Source organism: Botryllus schlosseri, chromosome 16 (assembly GCF_051294905.1).
Source record: "Botryllus schlosseri isolate E-star chromosome 16, Bs_hap1, whole genome shotgun sequence".
NCBI lineage: Eukaryota > Metazoa > Chordata > Ascidiacea > Stolidobranchia > Styelidae > Botryllus > Botryllus schlosseri.
The window spans coordinates 8,923,815-8,947,661 of NC_137251.1; the positions used below are offsets into that span (position 1 = coordinate 8,923,815).

Sequence of the window (23,847 nt, forward strand, 5' to 3'; positions counted from 1 at the left end):
GACGATTATTTATTATAATTGATTAATGGTTATATTACTTCTGACACGTCTGTATCAATTTATTGTTCAAAATCCCATCTTGTGATTTTATACATGAGAACCTGTTATATTTCCGGTAAGAATATTTCATTGTAGCACGACTGAATCATTGGGAGCACTATGACTAACGTTTCTATAATATCTCGTAATCATTGTTGTCAAAATCAGTGTTGTTGTTGTAGTAGTAGGAGTTTTATTGTTCTGGTGTCGTGTATCTCGAAAGTCAGGGCCAATCCTGGTCTAGTGATTAACATTATTTTACAGCATCGAATTGAGCCGTATCAGCATCATAAAATATATTGTTTTCCCAACATCAAGTCTCAACTAGATATTCATCGTCGATTTGTCTTTCAACTTGAGCAAGCCCAGCGCGAAAATGGACGGTATTAATGCGCACGAAGTGCAGGTAAGACTTGTTGCAGTGTGTATGATTTGTTTGATAGACTTTACCTAGGTGTTTCGATCTGGCAGCCCTTTCCCACAGACCTACCTTTGCCCTTTGCAATATATAGCGATTGGTGTTGCAGTTGCAGTTGAGTTCGCGAGATTTCTGATAAATAACGAATTACCCTCCCCAGTAGGCAGGCAAGGCGTGATAGATTGGCCCAAACACTCGACCCATCCCCAAAAGAATTCAAACTGTATCACTTTATTATTCCAACCATCACACGTCTTACAGTAGAGTATGCATGATAGGTCATTCATTCAAATTCAAGTGCATATCTTGTCAATCTGCTGCCCTACACTACATGGCGCCATGGCGGGGATGACATAGCCAACCAGACAAACCTGACCTGACTCAAGTCCTATTGATCCACTCTATTGCGGCATTTGGCTAGCAGCTTGATTTCATGACAAATCGTATACATTTGTTTCATAGATCACAACAGACTCTGGCATCCAATTGTCGGATGAAGAGCTTCTCAATATGAGTGTGAGAGACCTTAACAGGTGCCTGCGGAATCTTCCTCCTGAGGTATTGCATCACAACATGGCAACGTTGTCACAGAACCTGCAATGATGAAATCGTTATTTTTTTTTTCCGATTTCGTAGGAAAACAAACGCCTGAAACAACGGCGGAGAACTTTGAAGAACAGAGGATACGCGGCGTCATGCAGAATAAAACGACTGACCCAAAAGGACGAGCTTGACTTGCAGAGAAAGCATTTGCAGAAAGAGGTGAGTCACAATTGTAACTGCCAATGACATGTCGAGGTTCATAATCGTTTTACCATTGAATAATATATTCATATTGAAGTGATCCCAAATATTTTCGGCTGACACTCTTCAGGAGCAACAGTCAGCAACCAGTACACAATTCATGAGTGACTGCCAAAAATATTCGTTTTTATTTCAATATGAATACGTTATTCAATTGTTTAAAAGAAATAATAGACCCAAACACCCAATTGTTTGCAATGCAGCCTGACTTGACATTCATGGTTAAATAATGGTCCATGAATTAATGAGGTATTTTAAGAGTGATTCTTGATAGCTGTGACGCATTCATGTTTCAGACCGTGAAGGTTTAGTGTTCGAATGTGGCCTCTCTACTCGTGACTATGCAAAATTTAAAATCCTGGCTATGTTTCTACCGTTGTAGCGGCTGTGTCTCCGTTCATATTTTTATAGGCATAGGGAAGTGGTGAGGAACTTACTTACTTCAAGCTGCATGAATTGTGCAACAGTCCGGCCAGGACTAATATTTTCTGTTTTCAAGTTCAGTTTATAGAAATATCGAAACCATACAAGTGCCAATCGAGCAACTTGCGCATAACAAATATAGCAAGTGGTTGAATGTTGTGCAATTTCTAATGTTGAATGTAAATCAACAATAATGTCATCAATTGAGTCATTTGAAGGGAATATATGTACAGTTGTACATGCAAAATTACCCAAATATTATGTGCCTCTTTAACGAAATAGTGTCTGACTGACAGATGTCACAATTGTCACATTGAATATGCAAGCAGACTGCCGGCTCCTCACCACAGGTATAGGCTGTGGGTTGTGTAGTGTCCGTCCCGCCCGTTTCTGTCTAGCATGATGTTTTATTTTCCATGTTGCAACAGGTCGAAATGATCGCACAGGAGAATGAAAAAATGAACATGGAGTTGAAACTATTGCAGAAGAAGTATGATGATCTGGAAACCTTCGCAAATACAGTTTCCAGCAGCGATACAAATGGGGTAGGCTGAGGCTTATCAATAATATACTGTGTTGCAGGCAGAGGTGGTCAAAGTATTCATTGCTGCACTCAAGTAGTAGTAGATGTAACATAAATTTTGACTGAAGTAGAAGTGTAAGTAGTCCAAAAATGCAACCATTTGATTAAGCAGTACAAGTAGGCAGAACCTCTGAAAAGTAAAAATTCTTCGTCACTGCACTGACCATCTCTTGTGGATTTTCTATTCCTTAATATCCAGTTTACTGGTATGTGTGTCTACTGTCTACTATGCCATGCATGACCATACTCAACCGACAATATAGCGTTACGGTGAAGCGTCCGGCTTCTTAATCGGTAGGTCGTGGGTTCAATCCCTGGCCGTTCAGACCAAAGACCTCATTAGTAACACTGCTATCCATGACTTCCCCGCTTGGCGCTCAGCATTACCGGGATAGCATGGAGGGGTGGTGCGAGACTTGGAAAGCCTCCCTTGTCCGGCGGCGTAATCACATGATGTACTCGTGGTATGCTTATGCACATATCGTGTGCACTGTGCAAGTGTGCATGTATCACGAGTCAGTGTATATGCCGCAAAAACATCAAGGATAAAATACATAACGTCCTTTCCTCAACAATACTCAGCAGCAGCTTACGAAACGGGCAATCCAAATCACAGTAATGCACATTATCACACAGTTGAATATCACAGCCACGGCAGCTTGCTTGCTTTTTCTATCTATCTTATTTACTTTCCATTCAGTGTGTATGCCTCCTCTTTACATCGCCTAGGCCAAGGTGGGTGCCCGATTCCATAGGCTACTCCAAGTCGCTTCGACACCTTCCTATCTTTACATTGTATCGCATTTTTGCGGTGTATTGAACTGATAAAAATTGCTAATAAATCAATCATGATGATGATGATTACGTCTCTGATCTACCTCTCGGATTCAATTCCCCAATTAACCAATACCGGCGGCGATAAGTCCGGGTACTAATCGTAGGCTTATATATCTCCATCCGCTCAAGACACACAATATACAAGGCGTAGACACAATGCGATGTAATGAACAAATAGAAGGATGTCAAACCCATAAATTACGTCTGTCAATCTAGCATCCACCTTGTCCTGGTGATCGATGTGATGTGACAGTGTTCGATCTTGATTTTCGACTGTCTTACTTTAGACCCACTTTCTTGCTCTTTTTCATTCGATTCTACGTCCTTCATTGGTGTTTTGGGGTCGACTTAACCACTATGCCAAATCAAATGGGTGCAGTCGAGGCTGTCAGGACGTTCGGCATGGAATTTCGGCGAAATCATTGAGCTAAAACTGAACACTGATTCGCTGTAGCAATTCCGCAATAGGCATAAACCGAAAGACTTTCTTTCTTACACAACGATGAACGCTACATTTGCTCTGCGCAGGTTTCGACGCCGCTGAAATCAGCAGGTCCAACGACGGCGAACGGCGGGCCGGCCGACGAACGAACGTGACAAGAAGACTGCCGCGGCTAGACGTTCAAAGCAATTAGATATACATCGCACTTCCAGTTCAACAACGTTAACCGGGATTCTATAATTGAACATCAAGCCTTTATTCACCTTCACCACCTGTTGAGTTTTTCGCACAAGTTCTCAGTCATAAGGATATCTCATAGCGACATGTTTTGACTGTCAGCGTACGGCGTTTATATCTTCCAATGGACCTGGTCTAATATGTTGTACATGCTATTTGTCCGTTATGGTGACATCGTTGATAAAATTTATGCCTTTTACCCTTTTACTCATTTGTTATTATATTTTCCATTTTGTGAATACATATAATGAGGGAGCTCACACATACATTTCCTGAGACAATCTTGTGGTTAGGCTGCGTTGACTGATACATTCTCACAAGCATGGAAAAGTTGAGCTATGTCAAGTTGCGTCTTTCGCTGGGCTTTGGAGCCGCCGTAAATTTGCATTGCTCCGGCTCCGGAGCTTTCTTCTATCATACATTAGCTCCGGCTCCAGCTCCGGAGCCGCATTATTACCACTGCTCCGGCTCTGAAAACTATCGAAGTTGTCTGTCTATGTCAGGGGTGGGCAGCTCGCGGCCTGCGGGCCATATATGGCCCGCGAGAAGGTTTAGAATAGCCCGCGAGCTAATTTCGCAGTATATTATCTAAATTCTGTTATATCATCGAAATTGAATTGCTCAGATTGTGAACTTGGAAGGCCAACCAAAAATATGATTAGTCTGCCAGCGACACTTGGGATGTTGATGACTAAAATATCAGTTTCGACGCATTGGCAGATCCAGGGTCCAGTCACATTTTTAGTAAATCGTCGTACATTACAATTAACTAAAATAGTAGTAAAATTTTTCTTCACGCTTCGCGTGTTTAATTGTCACACGATTTCTTTCTTTGTAGCCTACCCCCACCTGAAAATAAAAAAATGCCTGATTTAGCCGATTGAGCCTAACTATATTCGTAATTTCGAGAGAAAGTATTTTCGCGTTTGCGCTTGCAGAAAGATCGTCGGCGATGAAATGTACGCACAAAATGATTGTCGTATATTAGCGGAAATCTTCGATATCGATATGTCCAGATGCCGAATAGTCCTGTCCTTGCAAACTGTGTCCAGCGGGCGGTATACAGTCGACCCGCGATATACCGAAGTATTAATAATATTAACTTTAAAAATTTTGCGCGCCTGGCGCGGCTAGTGGGCAGCGCACTCGTTCGTCAATTTCATGTGGCCCTTTAGCCGAAAAGGTGGGCCGCCCCTGGTCTATATAGATTACTAATTTACCCGTAGGATAGTTATCTATAGTAATCTAGAGTCTGTCAGCCGTCAGTAACATCGGAAGCAGCAACGAATACATAGGTGTCGCCGTAAAATCTTGTGACGACATAATGAATACTTGTCAATTGTCGATAACATCATAGTTGCACTAGAACGCACTTTACTCCGTGCCGTTGCTGTGTACAGCATTAAAATTCAGATGCGGCGTTTTAACACTGGCACTGTACTCGTTAAGTTTAGGCCATACAGCTCAATTCAATTTTTAAATGTGCGATTATTATTCAACTGTAACTGTAGTATGAGCAATATGGCCGGATATTACGACGTGATCAATAGAAATTCGATTTGTACCAAATGGCCAATGGTTTGACGTTCGATATTGGTGCACCCGATCAAGTTTATCTGAATATAATATTTTCCGGTTGAAACAAATCGAATAATCGAATTTAACACTGTGCCATGCACATTGCGCCATGCCCAAAACCAATTAAAATATGCAGTAGGTATATGCACATTGCACATTTACAAGTCAAAGTGCGCGATAATCCGGGAATAGAGTATCAAGCAGACATCAAGAATGAATTAACGGAACAGATAATTACAAATTGGAGATCGCGTATCAAATCAGTAATTTGTCTCCAACATGAAATATCATGGGGTTTTGGGCTACTCTTCTGCCATCCCCTATTTACGCTCGAAAATCCTTACTGGAGTGAATGACGATGATGCGCAGTAATGAATTCCAATTAGCATGCATAATTGCATGCATACTCAATAACACTGTCCAATTTCGCGGCCCGATTAAAGAACTATCACGAAAGAACGAGTATTTGCTCATCCGATTCATAGCAACTATAAGATAGAATTTCTCGGCTCGTGCTCGTCATATGGACATGTGCAACGAAATCACGTTTTTATCCCCTCTCCCGTCTCGCGTAATACATAGTGATCATTATTTTCGAACCGTATACAATTGGCCAGCAATGTGCTGATGATGATAATAGCATCTTATGAAATACGTCGGAGCCGGAGCTACCCCTCAAATAACTGGCTCCAGCTCCGGCTCCGGCTGAATTTTATGTAGAGCTCCGGCTCCTGTTCCAGCTTCGGCAAAAATGCACGGCTCCGGGGCTCCGGCTCCGGGCTCCGACTCCGGCTCCAAAGCCCTGGTCACAATATTGCGATACAATGAGAAGATAGGAAGGTCTCGAAACTACTTGATTTCATTTTGAAATCAGATCTGGGCTCAGGCAATGCAAACAGGAGGCATGCACAATTGTACACTAGGGGTCTTCAAAAATTGCTTTTTTTCTCAAATTGTACTGGCTACTTGATAAAATTGTTAGGTTACCTAATTTAAGCTTACACACCAAATTTGGTTCAATTCCAGCCAGTAGCCGCGTTGATACAGGAGAACAAAGTTTCTATTTATTATATAAAAATATATTAACAAAAATTTTGAAATTTCCTTTTCCCCACATGAAAGTGTTAGGTTGTCTATAGAAACGATGTTCACCAAATTTGGCTCAATTCCAACCAGTGGAAGCGGAGTTATTGCCGTCGACAAATTTGGATTATCAATAAAATAGTATTTACGGTGACTAATTCTTTAATTATTTATTATAGTGTGCTCACCGTAAATAGCATTTTATTCGAATCCAAATAGTATTTAGGGTGACCTATTCTTGAATTACTTATTATAGGTGTTCTCACCGTAAATACTATTTTATTCAAATCAAAATTTTTCGACGGCAAAAACTCCCCTTCCACTGGTTGGAATTGAACCAAATTTGGTGAACATCGTTCCTATAGACAGCGTAACACAATCACGGGGTGAACAGATTTTTTTTTTTATCATTTATCTTTACATAATAAATCGAAACTTTCTTCTGTAGCTATGCAGCTACTGGCTGGAATTGAACCAAATTTTGTGTGTAGGCTTAAATTAGGTAACCTAACAATTTTATCAAGTAGCCAGTTTGATTTGAGAAAAAAAGTCATTGTTAATACCCCTAGTGTAGATATGAATTGTGGGGACCCTGTCTCATTGGGATTTGAAGGTATTTGTTTCCTGAGTTGATGAGTAGCCTAGGTTAGGGCTCTTCAACCGGGTGTTTCGTGTACCCTGGGGTGTACCAAAATTATAAAAGGGTGTCAGATTCCATAGACTACTCCTTGTCGCTTCGACATCTTCCTGTCTTTTCATTGTATCGCATTTTTGTGGTGTATTGAACTGATAAAATTGCTAATAATAAACCAAACCAATGAATGACCACTCAAATCGGGTGTACTGGAGTGTACCAAACCCGAATTGAAATGGACCAATGACTAGCTATCGCAATAAATAGGCAAGTTTCTGCCGCAGAACATGTTGATTGATGACCGGTTGTACAATGTTTATATCAGCTGTAGTGTAGCCTACGCAGCTTGTAAATTACATTCCTTTTGTGATGTCGTAAGCAAATGCTTATCCTCATTGATTATTCATCATCATCAGTCATTGGTAATGGGTCGAGTTTGAGAAACACTGTGTTAGGTGGTGGTTCGGTAACCTGGAGCCCTGATTAGTATTTAGCATTCCCAATACGTTGTAGCTTTGTTCATCCATATTTCAACAGGCCAGGGTGGGATCCTGCAGGGGTATGGTGGCATGCAGCCGTTTAACAATAGTTATGCGGCCCTACACATATTAAATTAGCGTGTGTTGACGGCCGTCGAAATGCAATTTGAATGAACGAATTGGTTCCTAAATCTTTGAGAGATTTTAATTCAACTTGAAAATCTTATTCACGCTTGGTGCGATTCGGAGTGGTTTTTCGTATTTAATATAATAGTGTAATCTGCGCCACACCGTACATAAGCAAACCGCAGAGGAAAATGATGCACCCTACAAAGAAATACCAAGACAGAATCGTGTGCGTTTCACGAATGAAGGCTTTTCTTCTACGTTTGGGCGATTCCACGACGAAAAAGGTTGTAGAGCAGCACTGGGGTAGGCTGTCTCATTAGTGTTCTAATAATTCTAATGATTCGAGTCGGGTAGCATGAAATGTTATTTTCTTGTACTGAATGTGTAAGCTTCTTGCCACTAAGGGTGAATTTATCAACGAGAATTTTAGTTTCCTTATTTTCAACTGTGGAAGCCTTGAAAACTCGATCGGTCGTATCGCACCTTACCAAGCATGTAGTGCAAAGCTACATCATGAATGTGAGGCACGTCACTGAAATAAACATTACTGTTTCGCGTAAATCCGGATTAAAACCAGTAGTTACCGTAAAATATACCGCAACATACACTAGATGTCGCTAGTGACTCTTTGGTACATAGCATCTGATAACGAAATGATTCTGAATTCCCACATCGAGCAGAACAATAACTCGAGCCGCCGTAAGCAGCTAAGGTTACTAAGATTATGAAATTCGGTTCGAGAATTTTGACTTCATTAAATCGCTTGCTATTTATATACATGCAAACGATATATTTGTTGTCAAAACGAGTGATACGGAGTATGTTTGAGTATAATAGTATTCCTATTTTGAGTGAATATTGCTCGTAAACTTAATGATGTTCTGATATCTACCACGTAATTAGTGTTTCAGACTTATTAAGTAGCGCGCTTGCGAAGATTATTCACATGCATATATTTTAGTTCAATCATCGCCTCGATTTGATTTTCTGATAAGGCAATTGCCAGAGTCTTGATTCCAATCCGTACTGTTTTATTGAACGACTTGTGTGTAAATATTTATGACGCCGTTACCAGACGTAGGGGGGATTTGGGTAACAAATGATACATATTGGTGCGGAGAAACGTATCACATTCCTACCAGCTAACATGAAAGATTCGAAGTACCGATTCATCTAGTTGATGGATAGCAAATGTTAGCGATTAGCATTTTATTTATGAAATAAGAGGCCAGTCACGCTCACCCGGAAACTATGCAAACGGTTTTGTTGGATTGAAGTACCGGTACCTGAATGTTTGTCGACGAAGTATACTTCTATCAACATATCGTCTCGAAGGCGTTTATCTCACTCAATCTCGATGACAAATAACATCATCAGCTCAAAGGATATATATATTCGTTGAAATGATTCCAAAGTAGTCTGGCTTGGCTTGTAAGAGACAGTTGTTGGATAGACGTTTATCACTTATACATACTTTGTGTGATATCTTTTCAGGCGTAGTGACTAGTTCTCCATAATTATAAAAATGTTGTTACGAAGCACAGGATGGATTTGTTTCTTTGTGGTGATAATGTCCTTGGGATTCGTTGAAACCTCACCCTCTCTTAACAACGCTGTGGGTCATCATCGCCAAGGTCACGTCAGCCGCACGCAGAACACGTGCAACAAGTTGTTTTGTGTATCGGTGGTCAGCTTTTGTACCTTACAAGAAAAATGCACATGCAATCCCGCAGTAAATTGTTCGTGCTGTCGGGAATGCGCGATCTGTCTCGGGAAATACTACAAACATTGCTGCGACTGCGTCGGTAAGTGATTCTCTCTTTGAAGAGTATAAGTTCGATACAATTGTATTGTTCCTGTGTTTCATTTGGTAAAGAATGCGGTCTGCGTGTATTTAGGACTACCTCGTTTGGCGAAGTAACCGCTTTTGATAGGCGTCTTTATAAAGTTATTGATATAAAGGATTCTAAGCAGTGGTATCTATAACACACTTCGTAATTATGCCGTACAGGTAGTCGCATATCTATGACGTAACTCAACTGCGTATTTAAATAGATTACCCTGTTTTACCACGGTTGCAATTTTAATCCCGGATCATGTATCTGAAGTACTCAAGACTCTGCGCCGTGTTTACTCGTGTCTGCCGGGGATGCCCAGAAAAATTAAACCGGACATGAGCGACTAATGGCAAAATCATTACGAAGTCATCGAATCTAATAATACACGATCATTACGATTCAAGCTGTCGAGCATTCATGGCGTATGAAGATTTCTCATCGTATAATATCGCGTTTGTCGAATTATCGGGATATGCTATCATAAATCATACATGGTGTTAGGCACATGCAGGAGTTAGACTTTATATTTTCGAAAATCCAAGTAATCGGGATGTGTACTGTACATGCGCCAGTCGTGCGTGACCGCATTGCATGAAGCTTCAATGTTCAATGTCCGTGTGGATGTAAATGCTGAAATATCCCATATTCAATTTGTTCACTATGTCGCTATCTTGCTTTTCGCGAGCAATAAACGAATTTGCAGATGATATGACTATCTTTCGACTACATGTTTATTGTTATCATACACGCGTGAAAGATGTCACTGCATATCGCGTTTTATCAACTTTATCGTAGCGATAAATATTAGTTTATTACTTTCCCAAATACGTTATGTGAGCCCATGCGCAAGCGCATGCAATTCTACATTAGGGCTGTTCAAAAATAACTTTTTTTCCCGAATTCCAGCCATTCACTGATTAAATTGTCAGGTTACCCTAAAAAACGCTGCACACCAAATTTGGTTCGATTCTAACAAGCATAGGACTCCGCAGATCTAAGTTAAATTTTTAATTTATTATGGAAAATTTATAAAAAAAATTTTCCAAATTTTTCTGCCAACCCCATGAAATTGTTGAGCTGTCTTCAAAGACGTTGCAAAACAAATTTGAGTCAATTCCGACCAGTAGAAGCGGAGTTATGTGATTTTTTCGATGATAATCCTAGTATTATCCTTGATCAGTGGAAAACGAAAAACTCACATAACTCCGCTTCTACTGATCGGAATTGACTCAAATTTGTTTTGCAACGTCTTTGAAAACAGCTCAACAATTTCATGGGGTTGGCAGAAAAATTTGGAATTTTTTTTTTTTAATTTTCCATAATAAATTAAAAATTTTAATTGGATCTGCGGAGTCCTATGCTTGTTAGAATCGAACCAAATTTGGTGTGCAGCGTTTTTTAGGGCAACCTGACAATTTAATCAGTGAATGGCTGGAATCCGGGAAAAAAAGTTATTTTTGAACAGCCCTATTCTACATGCATGCAGTGGGCTTTAGTAAAAATCTGCGGGATTCTTGTTAGCGCTGTACTTTTATTGTAGATGCGTAATGGTATTGAAGATTGATTATGTCATTAGAGTATCCACACCTATTAGACTTTTAAATAAGAATATGATGCCTTTATACACTGTAGCAACGGACTAAGATATATGCACTTGCTACGTAAACACACGACCCAACATATTTTGACAAGACTCACCGTAAATACCTAATGAGCGAGCGAATTTGTGATCTTTCGATCGATTGTCTAATTTGCAATTTTTTGTTATGATATTCATTACGCGAAAAGCCAACTACAGGCGAAAAGCCTGCCCGCACTGAGACCGCTGATCTTTATCACTACGGCGCATACTGTGAAGTTCTACCGCTAGAAAATTGCCAGACCTTACTTTTCCCGGGAACAATCAAGTGTTAGCGCAAAATCAAGATGTATTTCCAAGCCGAAGTAATTACGACGTCACCCGCTCATTTAAGGCAATGAGATTGTTTGTTGCCTATTTCCCAATTTTCGAAGGCCACCTGGCGATATCCAATTTTTGGAATTGCCTCCGCCATTATTTGATTCAGAATGATAAGACCGCCTTTTTGAAATTCTCAAACGATTGGTAACTCCGATTGAAATTGACACACGGAATCAGGTCTTACCTACAAAATAATAGAACGTTATCGTTGACGTATACCAGAGGCGGGCAACTTCGGTCGGCGGGGCGGATATGGGTAAATGAAGTACTTGGCGGGCCGGATGACAGAATATCTACATTAATCGCGTATCTATTCTCCAAACAAGGGACGAAGTCGTATAAAATGTAAACTTTAAGTTTCAAGCATGGAGACCAAAAACAGTATATAATTAATTCATTCATTAGCAGTAGCTGTTGAAGTCAATCAGACATCTGTGGTCGGTCAAAGTTGTCAACAAGTTCTTTGAACTCTAGCTGCATGTCGTTTGTAGCAACCCTTGGCAAAGACTGCACGTGAACATCAGTTATATTAGAACGCAGCGTTGTCTCGTTAATGCGCATGGTCGAAAATGTATGTAAACCCGAACAGGACAAGTACTTTCATGTCCATCTTTCTCAGGTTGGCAAACTTGGATTCATTCTGTGACGCATAAAATTTGTCAATACTTTCAGAATAGAATTTCACTTTCAGGGTAGAAACTCTCTGCGGGCCGGATAGCACCTCACGAGTAGTATATATATTTAGTTCATTGCATAATTATGTTATTCAAGACAAGCACAAGCAGGCGTAGTGCTTTATTTAACAGACCTCTAAATCCTAGAAGACAAATATCAACACTCGGAAGTATTCTAGTGACTAGCCTTTAAAAGTTGTTTGGGATGAGGCACATCATGATTTTCGTTGATGGCGGCCAGCCAAAGTTTCAAGATTATATATATATTTATATATCCCTATACTGAAGGCAGAATGAATTTCAGTAAAGTAAAAACAGGGACCAATAGTGAAACTTGAAATAGATTGCCTTGTGGTGGTAAAGATAAACATTAAACATCGTGAAAATGATGCAAATCAAACTACACGCTACATTTCACTAAACAGCATTTGATATGCACAAAGTATAGGTAGTTTGGTTTCAACAGTAGTTATAGTAGCAGGGGAAGTAATCTAGAAACCAAACAGCCTGAGTGGGCAGTGTACATTTTGTACATTTGCCATTCGTTTTACGGATGGACTATAAGACACGAGCAAAATAGTCTTATCATTCGCGTTACATTTTTGAGATTGTGCGTCAAGTCACGATACTGGAATAATTCCTACATGACAACCAAGAGTGATGAGGCAATTTAAATGGACAGCGAAGAAGTTTATGCGATATTCGCACCTGCCATCCGGCAATCTCGAACTGAAATTTCGGTGAATTATATATACTCCAATTGAATCAGGCGCCACCGTATGGTCGCATAGAAATACAGAAGAGCTTGATGAGATATCCAGGTGATTGTTGAAGTGAATGTCATCGCTGTAATTTGTAACAGTTGAGTACGAAGCATGGGATTACGTTAATCTCGGTTTTGTATGTCATGTATAGTGTATTTATTTCGTCGTTGTAATTTCACGGTCGGCAATGATGAATAAAACCATGTGGTATCGTGCGACAAGTCATTTGCTTTACGAAAATGGTGTTAAATGAGTAATAGGGTCCACGGACGAAACAGCTTCGGTCCAAATTTTTTGCGTGTTCGAAATCGACACCGCGCAGCAGTGGGACGTAAGTCGCTTAACCTTTAAACCGTTTATCATCACCACAAATAACTATAGAATGCTATTTAAGTCTATTCGTTTCAGATGTCCTGGCCAGCACCTGCATCTGGTAAAGCTCACTGGCGTGGGTTCGATCAGGCTGGGCAAAACCGACTCACTATGATCCGAGTATGACGTCGCACATGTTGGAACGAATTAGTCATTTAACACAACGAATCTCATTAGCAGCAGCATCATCACGACGACAGATTAAGAACAGTATGATGCATTTGCGCCTTACGATACATGCGTACTGCGATACAATGTAGAGCCCAGCGTCGATAGTGTTTTGTGATCCACTGATCATATGGATAAAAATAGGAGAATGGTCGTTAAAGTTATTTTCTTGCGCTAAAGGCATGCTGCGTATTCGCGCCATCCAAGTCAAAACAGCGTCTGAATATTTTAGTTTTCTTCAGCGTAAACCAGATTAGTACCCCTAATTCGATCCATTATAGTGGCGAATCGTAACATATTATGAAGACTCCCGGGCTGCGAAATGATTAAAATGCACAACAAAGCACCGAAACTCCTGATGTTCAGTGGCGTGGAAAGCATATAAGAACCACGCTGCGGTACCGTAGAGCAATCATAACCGATCGACGATCGTGCACCCTTTGCAGAATCGGTTACCTTATATTTCGGGTTTATGGCTTAACGAAGCTTAACACTTAATTTATTAGTTCGGCTACAGTCTTTATGTGGAGCAACATTTCATGGTAGGTCTTTACGTTCGATTTTTCCAAGTCCTATTATGTGAAAATGGGCGTCCGCCAGTAACAGTGCCAATTGCCTTACGATATGTTATCGTCTGTATGTTTGAACCTGTCGTTGAAAATATAGCTTTCGCCTCTCATAATTCCTGGAATTCCATCCAATTACGATCACTCACAGACGTAGCATTTGTCCGCCTGTGACTTGAATATATTTACAGAGTTCAAGTGCCATTGTACTGCCGGAACTCCATTAATTAGCAGTACAAAAAGATAAATACATACCCGGATGAATTACAATTGTTCACAGCAGACGGTTATTAGGCTCGATTAGTAGGTCGGTTAGAGCGGAATATTTGAGGAATTTTGACAAATATTTTGTGGGCTCTGAACTCGCAATTCATCTTCGATCTGTATGCTTCTATTCTTCTCAAATTTGTTTATTATAATTCAGTTATATACATTTATACATTCATAGTTCTATCAATTCGTACATTCGTACAACTGTCGGGTAGAGCTAATGTCCATTCTCATAATTCAAAATTAGGTAGGCTGATACATTATCCCGGGTGTCGATCTCTGAAAAGCGTTGAATCTTTTGGTAAATAGCTGACTGTTTCTAAACCCTTGTTTTCATACCAAACACTGCGAATTCTGTCGGGCTGTTGCCAATATCTCTAGCGGAAAAATGCATCGTCTGCTACGTGACTGGGCCTTGTCAGAGCATAGATATCGCGTTTTGTTGGATTTGATGAATTTTATTCGGATTTCTCGTTAATATTGCCACACAGCGGTTGAATAGCGCTAATGATTGAAATATTTTAATAATCTTTACTACTACATATTATTATTGATATTGGAATTCTGAGTGGCAAGGTCAATGCTTATTTACAATACGCTTAGGGGTGGCCATTCGAATGTTAAATCCTTTAATATGTATATATAACAACTCTTACGAAAATAGTTTTGCAGCTCAGTTATATGACTTATCTGCTGTATAGATTTCAAATAATTGTGGTGATGGAATTTACCAAGCAGCGTATCCTAGTGCGGTTCCTTTTAGTAAATTGTTGATTTCACTTGCAATACTCATTGCGTTTTTTCCATAGTTAAATAAAGTCTAATAATTGCGGCTGACTAGACTCAGTTACGGACGGGATCTGTGTGAGCAGGAGCCCTTCATGTTATCAATTTGAAGTAGCTGAAGATTTATGTATTTCAGGATCACATATCAATTGTTGGCGACTTTCTCCTTCTACAATGGCATCAGCAATTGTTGATAGACTTTGTGTCATCTGTAACAAGATGTCGAAGTAGAGCATGTAATTTGCTGTGCGGTGATCAAAACAAAATCGCAATTATAATATTACCATACTTCATGGGAACAAATTCGTGGGAATATTTTCGGAGCTATGTTAGTCATTTGGTAGAGAGAGCAGCATAAATAAGTCCCGTGTCTAAAACAAAGTTCATAGCGTCGTCGACGTTAGAAGCAACAGAGACGAGCCGGTTTGTTGTTATCAAATTAGCATTTTCAATTTCCCATCATGTCAAAATTCACCACATCCTGGCCAATCACTCAAATCCGTCCAAAACTCGACCGAAGAATCCCCCTCGCTCATCCACACTTCCATATACAAATTATAATCCGAGTGCTTACAGCATGTCATTTGCTATTCTTACAGTGCCAGGATTGTTTCCGATGTGAAACGCCACCGCGATCTCAAATTCTTCTTGAAAGCTAGCTGTTTCTTTCTTCTAATCCTGGAAAATATATCTTCAAGCCTATTCGGCAGCGTCACCTGTTGAGTCGGTGACCATGCGGAACCTCGATACAGTCACAACACAGCACTTAACTCTAACCCAGCATTTAATAAACACAGAAGTTTCTTTTATAGTTGGAGCTGTAGCGTCGCTTGCAATAATTAGCAAGAATATGTGACCGAACAATGTAGATGGGGTCAAAGTAGTCAGCATTGCTACTCGCGAAGAAGTAGAAATAATGCCGTAATTTCTACTCAAGTACAAGTATAGGTAGCGATTTCAAAGACACGTAAAAACTACTACATAGTTTCGAAATTGCAGAATGCACTTTAGACACTAACGCAAAATGACCGATGACCCATGATGTATTCAGTTTCCGTGATACACTGGATATTACGCCCCATTATCATGGCAAATTCAATCAGTAATGTGATCCAAGCATATCTCAAAACTACTTTCTAATTTACAAATTCGGAAGGTTTAAATGTAAGCAGTTTTGGCTAAAACCTGGTATGTAGAATTGGAAGTAAAAGTCTTAAAGTCTAAAACTGTGAGTAAAAGTATTAAAAAACCTTTGAGTTATCGGAAAAGTAGAAGTATAATGACCACATTTATAGTAGATTTTCTATTCCTTGACATCCCGTTATGTATGTGTCTTCTACGATGAGATGACCACTCTGCACAATAATTCTGTGTGATATTTCGATCGAATATAGGTATCGTTTTTGTTGCCAAATTCTTAAAGGGGCACTGCACTCTAAAAATGATGTGGTCTCAAATTGAAGGGCAACACGATAGAAAAATTTTGGCCGCAGCCGTTTTCTTCAGAACGCCACCGTAATGGAGCTGTAATGTATTGAAATTTCCACAGATGCATCACGCTCCAGCAGTCACGCAGATATCGAATGTTATGTAGTTGTCAGCCGATGTTGTGAAGGAAATATGTCGTACACGCCAAGGTGGTTTAGCTTTAGATACCGCGTTCAACGGAAGATGTCCAGTCAGGAGATTTATGTCAAAATCGGGCCTAGTGTATTCTATTTCCTTCATAACATCGGCTGACAATTATATGAAGTTCGATCTCTGCGTGGCTGCTGGAGCGTGATGCATCTGTGGAAATTTCAATACATTACAGCTCCATTACGGTGGCGTTCTGAAGAAAACGGCCAAGGCCAAAATTTTTCTTTCTTCTTGCCCTTCAATTTGAGACCACATCATTTTCAAAGTGCAGTGCCCTTTAACGTCACCACGATCATACACACATAATCACTATTTCAGGAATGTGTGAGAAAAACCTCACCGCGATCCTTCCGACAATGGCTAGCACCGTGGATTATCTCCCCAATCCCAGCCACAAGCTGTTCCGAGCGCTGACCGACGAACCCGTGCCGTCCCTGCGTTACATTATCGTGAAGTTTCCTGTCGTCGAGGAGCTGGCGCTTCATCACCAGACCAGCAACGAAGAAACACCTTTCGTGATGGAGCACATCACGGGGAAAGGATGGACGTATAGTAAGCGCGACTTCGTGAATGTTATGTACCGATAGTATTAGACGCAGAGGTCGTTATTGGTCAGTAGCGAATTGACTATATGTTTCCCGAGTACCTAATAGGTTTAGCCCCAGTGGTTGTGTTGTTATAGACTACATCCACTTCTAGACATATCTAGACTACTTGCGCTCTTGACTTACCATACTATAGAAGTTGGTTTTAGGACAAGTTTGCATCACTTTTACGGGTGAAATTGTCATGACAACCGGCCAAAAGAGCCCCCGTATCATGGTGACCGAATATATTTTCGAAAATCTATCTGTAGTGTCAATGCGTTAGTCGCGGAAACATATACTGCTAAAAGCATGTGAACCATCGACCAAATCTAATTTTTGAAACTACTTACTTGCGTCCCTTTCATACCTTTATTTTATGTCTACTTGAAATAGTTTTGACATGTCTTGACACTTTACCTGTAATTGAATAGAAATATACGGCGCTATGCCTACTTCTACACTTGAGTAACAACGTTGACTATACATTGTCCACCTCCGGTTCGTCACGTTGGTGTTATGTTTCTCCCGTGCGTGGTTGATAATCCTGTTTGGTTGTGTCCTCCGGGCAAAATCATTATGCCTAAATTTGCAACCGTGTCCAATCCATCCATCCAGTATCATGCACGCGGCCTGGCCTTTCACCCATTACAAATCGCCATTTTCTGTTGTTTGATGTAGCCGAGCGAGATTAACGTAGCGCGTGCTTGGTGCCATGTCTTCGTATCAATCATACGGCATGAACTTTTGCTTGTTTCAATCATGGTGGAAGACTGTAACTAATGGTTATCTACACGCGGCTGATAGTAGTCATATCTCTATTGGCTGTGCTTGATACTGGAATTTGGGAGGTTACCAACTGGTAATGCTATCTACAGCACATTCGAACTCGGAGTATCTTGTCGCAACGAAACGTTTCCGGCTTAATTGTGACAACATTCTACGGAGTTCAGATAGGAATTTGTAGGAGAATTGAACTCGTAAGCTATACAGACTGCAAACATGCGTAAGCCTCTGATTACGCCCGTTGTTAGCCTATTATAGTAGTAACGTTACTAAATAACGGCACAGAGATTTAGGATGCTCCTCTGAATGAAGTTCAAATTGCACAGAGTGTTTTGTCCGGCTTTTAAATTGTTAATGTCGGAACAATAAAATCTGCAGAGGGCGGTACAGACGTTTTAATCCCAGTTAAAGATATTATTACGCACAACACGCTTGCGTAGAAACAAACTTGACCGTTATGTTTGGGGATCATTGAGATAAGCCAGATCCTAGCCTATGACTTGCCCTTCGGGGTGTAGTATCGACTAAGCCACATCGTTTAAGATATAGTTCTGAGTGTTTGTGTATCATTCCATTCCATCCATATATCTATATCGGCGGCGTAGTTTATACGCTGTTGTTATGGCAACAGCTACGAGGAGAGAGATACATTTCTGAATTCTGATGCTTACCTTACGCCCGTTGCTCACATTACTTCCATTACAACAGCATTCGTTGAAAATGCACAAGACATGGGCACCGACTGAACCATAATGTCACGCCAAATTCGTGTACTTTCAATACGTCCCGCAGAGTCCGATATGTTTCTGAAGCAATGTATTTTCTCTCACGATAAGATTTGGGATGGAACAGTGACATCGTAATACCCGCAACACTATCGCGTAACGGCATGCATGTAATGTATAGTACTTGAATGTCTTCCGGGAAAGAACGATGTATTTACCGACGGATTCCGTTACTATTTTATTTACGCAACACTCGGCTCATACGTTAACCTGGACCTAGCCGACTTATTGACCTCTTTACGGCTTGTCGAATGAAAAGAATCGTGGAATATATCGAATTCGCTTCACGTACGCCTCTCGTGTTGCATTTCGAATCCTTAAACGCAATCAGTCTCTGCGGTAACTGGAGAAGTATGAGAATTCTCCCGCGAGTTCACATCACGCTGTGGCACAGTTTGATTTGTACCCGACCAAAAATACCTTAACCACCCCGCGTCTAGCGAGATTGATTGGGACCCCACGCGTTTGTTGTTTGAGGATTTCGGCACAAGCTGTGCCGCGCCTCTCTCATTGTGTGCCTTCGATTGCGCGTCTGAATAAGTCTCGTTGAGTCCGATAAGTCCTTGAAAATATCTGTGACTGCCTCACGCCACTTCCTCTCGGCATAAGTGTGATATATTGCCAAGTTTCGAGCTCGGCGCAATCGTCGGCGATAGCTTTTATAGGTCAGGTTTTGTGATTTAACTGGTGGCAAAAACAACAGTAATTATCGCGTGGGCAAACATCAGTGATGTCCGGGCGGAATTTCACTTCGTGGAATATAGTTTGTATCGCCTTTGGAAGTTCCTATGCTCAGTGGCACAATTACTGGTCGTAATGATAACCCTGATGGAGCAAGAGACAGTTTTGCGCTTGCGAGATCTTCGATCTGAATCGGACTGTGTCCCAGCGATAACTTTTGCAGCCTGTGAAAAGTGTCCTCTTTACCGAATATCAAAATATGTTAACCCTACTTTAAATGTACTAACATGAAAAGGTGATCAAGTTATCCATCGCTAGTTAACAAGTAGAAGTATATAGAAGTAAATTTCTACCCTAGTGCAGATAGAAGTAAGGGAAAGTAGTATTCTAGTTCCGTCTAAAAAAACGGAAAATTGTTCAAGTAGAAGTGGAAGTAGTGAAAAATCATTATCACTTCAGGAAGTAATGCAGGTACCTCGTTACTGGTCAGTGGCCACCTCTGATAAAATGTATGTTTATGCCGGCTTCGGCAGTCAAATTTCTCGATGTGGTGTATGGTGAATCTTCCATTGATACCTTCTTGGTATGAAAGCGGAATCGACTGGCGGTGTGAGATATTCGTTCGCTAGACTCTGTATGTTGATTTTTGATTCCATACCATCCGAAATTATCAAAATATCCATTGTAAAACATCGTTTATCTGTATCGTGCGGCGTTTTTCGTACGCAATTAGTTTAGTCCGTTCACGTTTCGCTGTAGACAACCGGCAAATTACCATCAACCGCAGTAAAATTAACTAGAAACCACCCAAAATCCGTTGCTTAACTTCCCATGTAATAGCTTCAAGATCCCGTCATCGTGTCGCTGAACTTGATGATGTAATTTTCACCGACGACGCTCGTATCGAGTCTGCAATCGAGTAATAATAAACGATTTCGATTGCCGCATACAAATTACAGGTCATTAACCCATCATATACTTGTAATGTGCCTAAATCCCATTGAATAGCACCATGTTTCAACAATGATATACATACACGAAGGCACTTTCGCACGATTCGTCGATTTCGATGCCGGGCGACAAGATGGCGTATGTTCGTAATGATTTCTGATGGAGAAGGGTACGATTGTTGGGCTAAGCGTTCTTATATTACCATTTGACTTCATTTTCAAGACAATTTCACTCAAAAAGTGATGTAAACTCATTAGAAAACCGCTTTTTACTTTTCAAAATCCAAAATGTAAAAGTATGTAGTTTTACCTAAAAAATCTGTTCAAGTATATGTTGAAGTAATCTAGACATAACCACTTGAGTAAATACTTCAAGTTGGAAAAGATTACTTGAGTACGGTACTCCAAAAAAAGTAGAAGTACATCGTTACTGATCACTTATGATTATACTCTCGATCGGATGAAGGTGAACTATTCAAAATGAAGTCTCAGCGATATTTCAGTGCGCGAAATATCAGATTTTACAGTCCGTTCCGGACACTTGAACGTTGCTGATAATATTTACTCTACTAGAACAACCGCGTGTCTAACTGTCCCTTCGAAAAGCTCGGAAAGTTTCTGGGCGACAGTTACTGTTGACAATAATCCTTGCCATTCAAGACGTGAACCTAGTGGGCAGATCTTACCTTTGATTAGATAATTCATTAGATTGACACGGTAATTAGTTCGTGTTTTACATAGAAGAGACCGGTCGTTTCAGAAAGACTGCAATGTATTACGAACGAAATTGCTATGAGCAATGACAATAACTTACTTGTTAAACCAACTTTGGAACTCTGTGAACCCGAAACGTCAACATCTTAATTTATCCGTGTACTATTGGTATGAGATAACAGACTCTGTCTGACGCTGGGTGTAGACGTATGCCTTATGCATCAGTGTGTTCTGATCTTGTATTAGAGTTACAAACAGAAGTTCAATACTCATTCTCAACGATGCATATCAAGGACCTCGATAATCCGCCTTTAAATATAATGATTTGTGAAGGAGTTCAACTAAGACTATACCATATATGTGACCCATTGGCCATGACTACTACACTAAACTAAATGACATGACACCCTATCTTTGCAATGGCAGTGTGTGAGTATTCAGGGTCATGTCAAGATCATACACACTCCGCTCCAGCGCATGTAACCTATAATAGGGGTTCCGCCAAGTGGCGTATCCAAGAGGGGAGAAAGGTACCAACCTCAAATTTTCTTCTAAGAAAGTGTGACGTGATTATTTCTAATGACGTAACAGCGAATGTTCGTGACACCACGTCATCAGTACAAAATACCGACACACCATTTTTTTTCATCATGGCTACGCAATTCGCTCATGTGCCATAGGAAAATGCTTCATACCGAGGCATCCTTCAAATTTACTACTTGGAAACTGTGACGTCAATATTTTTAATGACGCAACAGCTGATATTCGAAACGTCATCGTTAATATATATTCTTCCTGTGGCCTACGATTGCTTAGATTAGTTATCGTAGTCCGACCCGACCCCCCAAAATATCATCTTGGCTACGTGTATGATTTCTACTGAGGCGAAATGTCTCATCTCGAACCTAATCCAATTACAGTCGTTAGTTCAATTTCACATCCTTCGTTGCGTTTTACCAGGTGGCATGAGCGCCTCAGAGTATTGGGATTACGTCCAGATGGAGCTGAAAGGAAAGGTCAACTTCGACTTCACGATGCTGTGTACGGTATCCTATTTTGACAAGTGCGTGCCTTTGAACGAGTGCCAAACGTCGTGTGACTCAATGGGAGCCACGTCTTTCCGATGGTTCCACAACGGTTGCTGCGAATGCGTCGGAAACAGCTGCCTGAATTACGGCAACACGTACCCGAAGTGTCGCGAGTGCATGACGTGATTACGGCGAAAATCTATTCCGATGTGGTTGGCAAAGTTCTTTTTCCCTGCTCTGTTATTCTTTTTCGAGTCGCGCTCGCTTTGATCAAAGGCTTACTTAACAACTGACGCTTTGAGATACGTGAGATTGTGTGGCCCCGCGGGGAGCTGATGTATTGTAATCTTGACTGTCGCTTCTTCAAACCGGGAACTTGTCCCCGCCTTCAAACGAAACGGAATCTTGAAAACACGGAGTGTTGTACGTGTAACCAGTGGGGTGCGGTGACTTTATTGTTGATTGCCGTTTGAACATGTTGCCGGAGTTTATAGTATTTGCTGAGTAATATGTTTTCCGCATTGACCCGCGCCCTATAAATGCTATAAAATCCGCGAGTGCGCGTCTGGGTCCAATGAATACGATGTTATAGATTATGAATTATGTTATGGTAGCGATTGTGTATTTTGCATTCCACATACTTTTTTTGTATTTACGGAGTACCCAACTCAACTACGGCTACACATGTACACATAGTCACTGCTGCAGACCCAGGATTAGCAGACGGCACCACGTTTTAGTGACGGAATGGCGCTACAGTTCAATTGTGACGTATACAAACACAGGGTCGTCACAATGTTAATCACAGTGTTCCACCACAAACGATCGCTCGTGTGCTTGGTTCCTGTTACTGAAATTTCTGCGTATGTATATTGTTAGCCGCACAGTGCATAAGTGATTATTGTGGTGAATACCGTATATCCGAATTGTGTTTTTAAGACTTGTATTTGTATTTTCCGTTACCTACATTTTTCTGCACTCCGCTAGTTTTGGGATTATCAATCTCATTCTCCATAATCTACCTGAAAACGAAACGTAAGCAAGACTGGCTGTGCTCAGCTGTCTCGAGGGGTAGTACGTGGGGGTATTAGTTACGGTTACATCCTACGTGCGGAGATGCAGTATTTGTTTAGACTTGAGACGGCCATAATACTTTAGGCTTATCTAGATCCACTGCTGTGTCAATATAACGAAGAGCGGTGTAAGCGTATGTAAATTGCAAGCTATGTTTGGATTTTAGCGTGCCTTTCCAAATATATACGGTGCTCATCCAATTTTTGATTTTTGCTCCACTTCGATTATATTTTCTATGTTCCAATCGCATTCTTTGAAATAAATTGCTGTTTCGTTTTTGTATTCCATGATCAAGCCTCGTCTCAGTAATAGGATACGCCCGAATCTAAGTGCAGAGGGGGTAGTTTGTGGCGAATATCTGCTAATTTATCTTATGCCGTGAATATCGCTTGCTGATGTGGAGGCATTTTCAGGTTTAGGTGCCGTGAATCGTTGCCAGAGGCAAGCGGTTTTAGATTTCATAAAAGATTATTTCAACTTCATTGATTTTGCGTTTAGTTTGTTGCCCTCGAGAAACTTGGAT

General features: G+C 40.7%; 2 protein-coding genes across 2 annotated transcripts; both read left to right on the forward strand.

Annotated features, from left to right (window-relative positions):
• Positions 1-280: 280 nt before the first annotated feature.
• On the forward strand, positions 281-4,051 carry LOC145459075 (transcription factor MafK-like). The gene is made up of 5 exons (XM_080337667.1): positions 281-445; positions 920-1,015; positions 1,094-1,219; positions 2,113-2,229; positions 3,633-4,051. The coding sequence occupies exons 1-5, from the start codon at positions 416-418 to the stop codon at positions 3,699-3,701; spliced, it is 438 nt and encodes a 145-aa protein (XP_080193793.1). The 5' UTR covers positions 281-415; the 3' UTR covers positions 3,702-4,051.
• A 5,095-nt stretch (positions 4,052-9,146) lies between these two features.
• On the forward strand, positions 9,147-23,614 carry LOC145458545 (twisted gastrulation protein homolog 1-A-like). Its single transcript, XM_080336947.1, has 3 exons — positions 9,147-9,491; positions 17,041-17,274; positions 22,183-23,614. Exons 1-3 carry the CDS (start codon positions 9,212-9,214, stop codon positions 22,434-22,436), a joined length of 768 nt encoding a protein of 255 aa, XP_080193073.1. The 5' UTR covers positions 9,147-9,211; the 3' UTR covers positions 22,437-23,614.
• The last annotated feature ends 233 nt before the right edge of the window (positions 23,615-23,847 follow it).

Bases quoted from the DNA above. Each gene is read 5' to 3' on its own strand.
- LOC145459075 (XM_080337667.1), top strand. From the start codon at position 416: ATGGACGGTATTAATGCGCACGAAGTGCAG. The intron at 1,016-1,093 runs GTATTGCATCAC...CCGATTTCGTAG, and splicing joins TGCGGAATCTTCCTCCTGAG to GAAAACAAACGCCTGAAACA. The intron at 1,220-2,112 runs GTGAGTCACAAT...ATGTTGCAACAG, and splicing joins GAAAGCATTTGCAGAAAGAG to GTCGAAATGATCGCACAGGA.
- LOC145458545 (XM_080336947.1), top strand. From the start codon at position 9,212: ATGTTGTTACGAAGCACAGGATGGATTTGTTTCTTTGTGGTGATAATG. The intron at 9,492-17,040 runs GTAAGTGATTCT...TCACTATTTCAG, and splicing joins ACATTGCTGCGACTGCGTCG to GAATGTGTGAGAAAAACCTC. The intron at 17,275-22,182 runs GTAAGCGCGACT...GCGTTTTACCAG, and splicing joins GGGGAAAGGATGGACGTATA to GTGGCATGAGCGCCTCAGAG.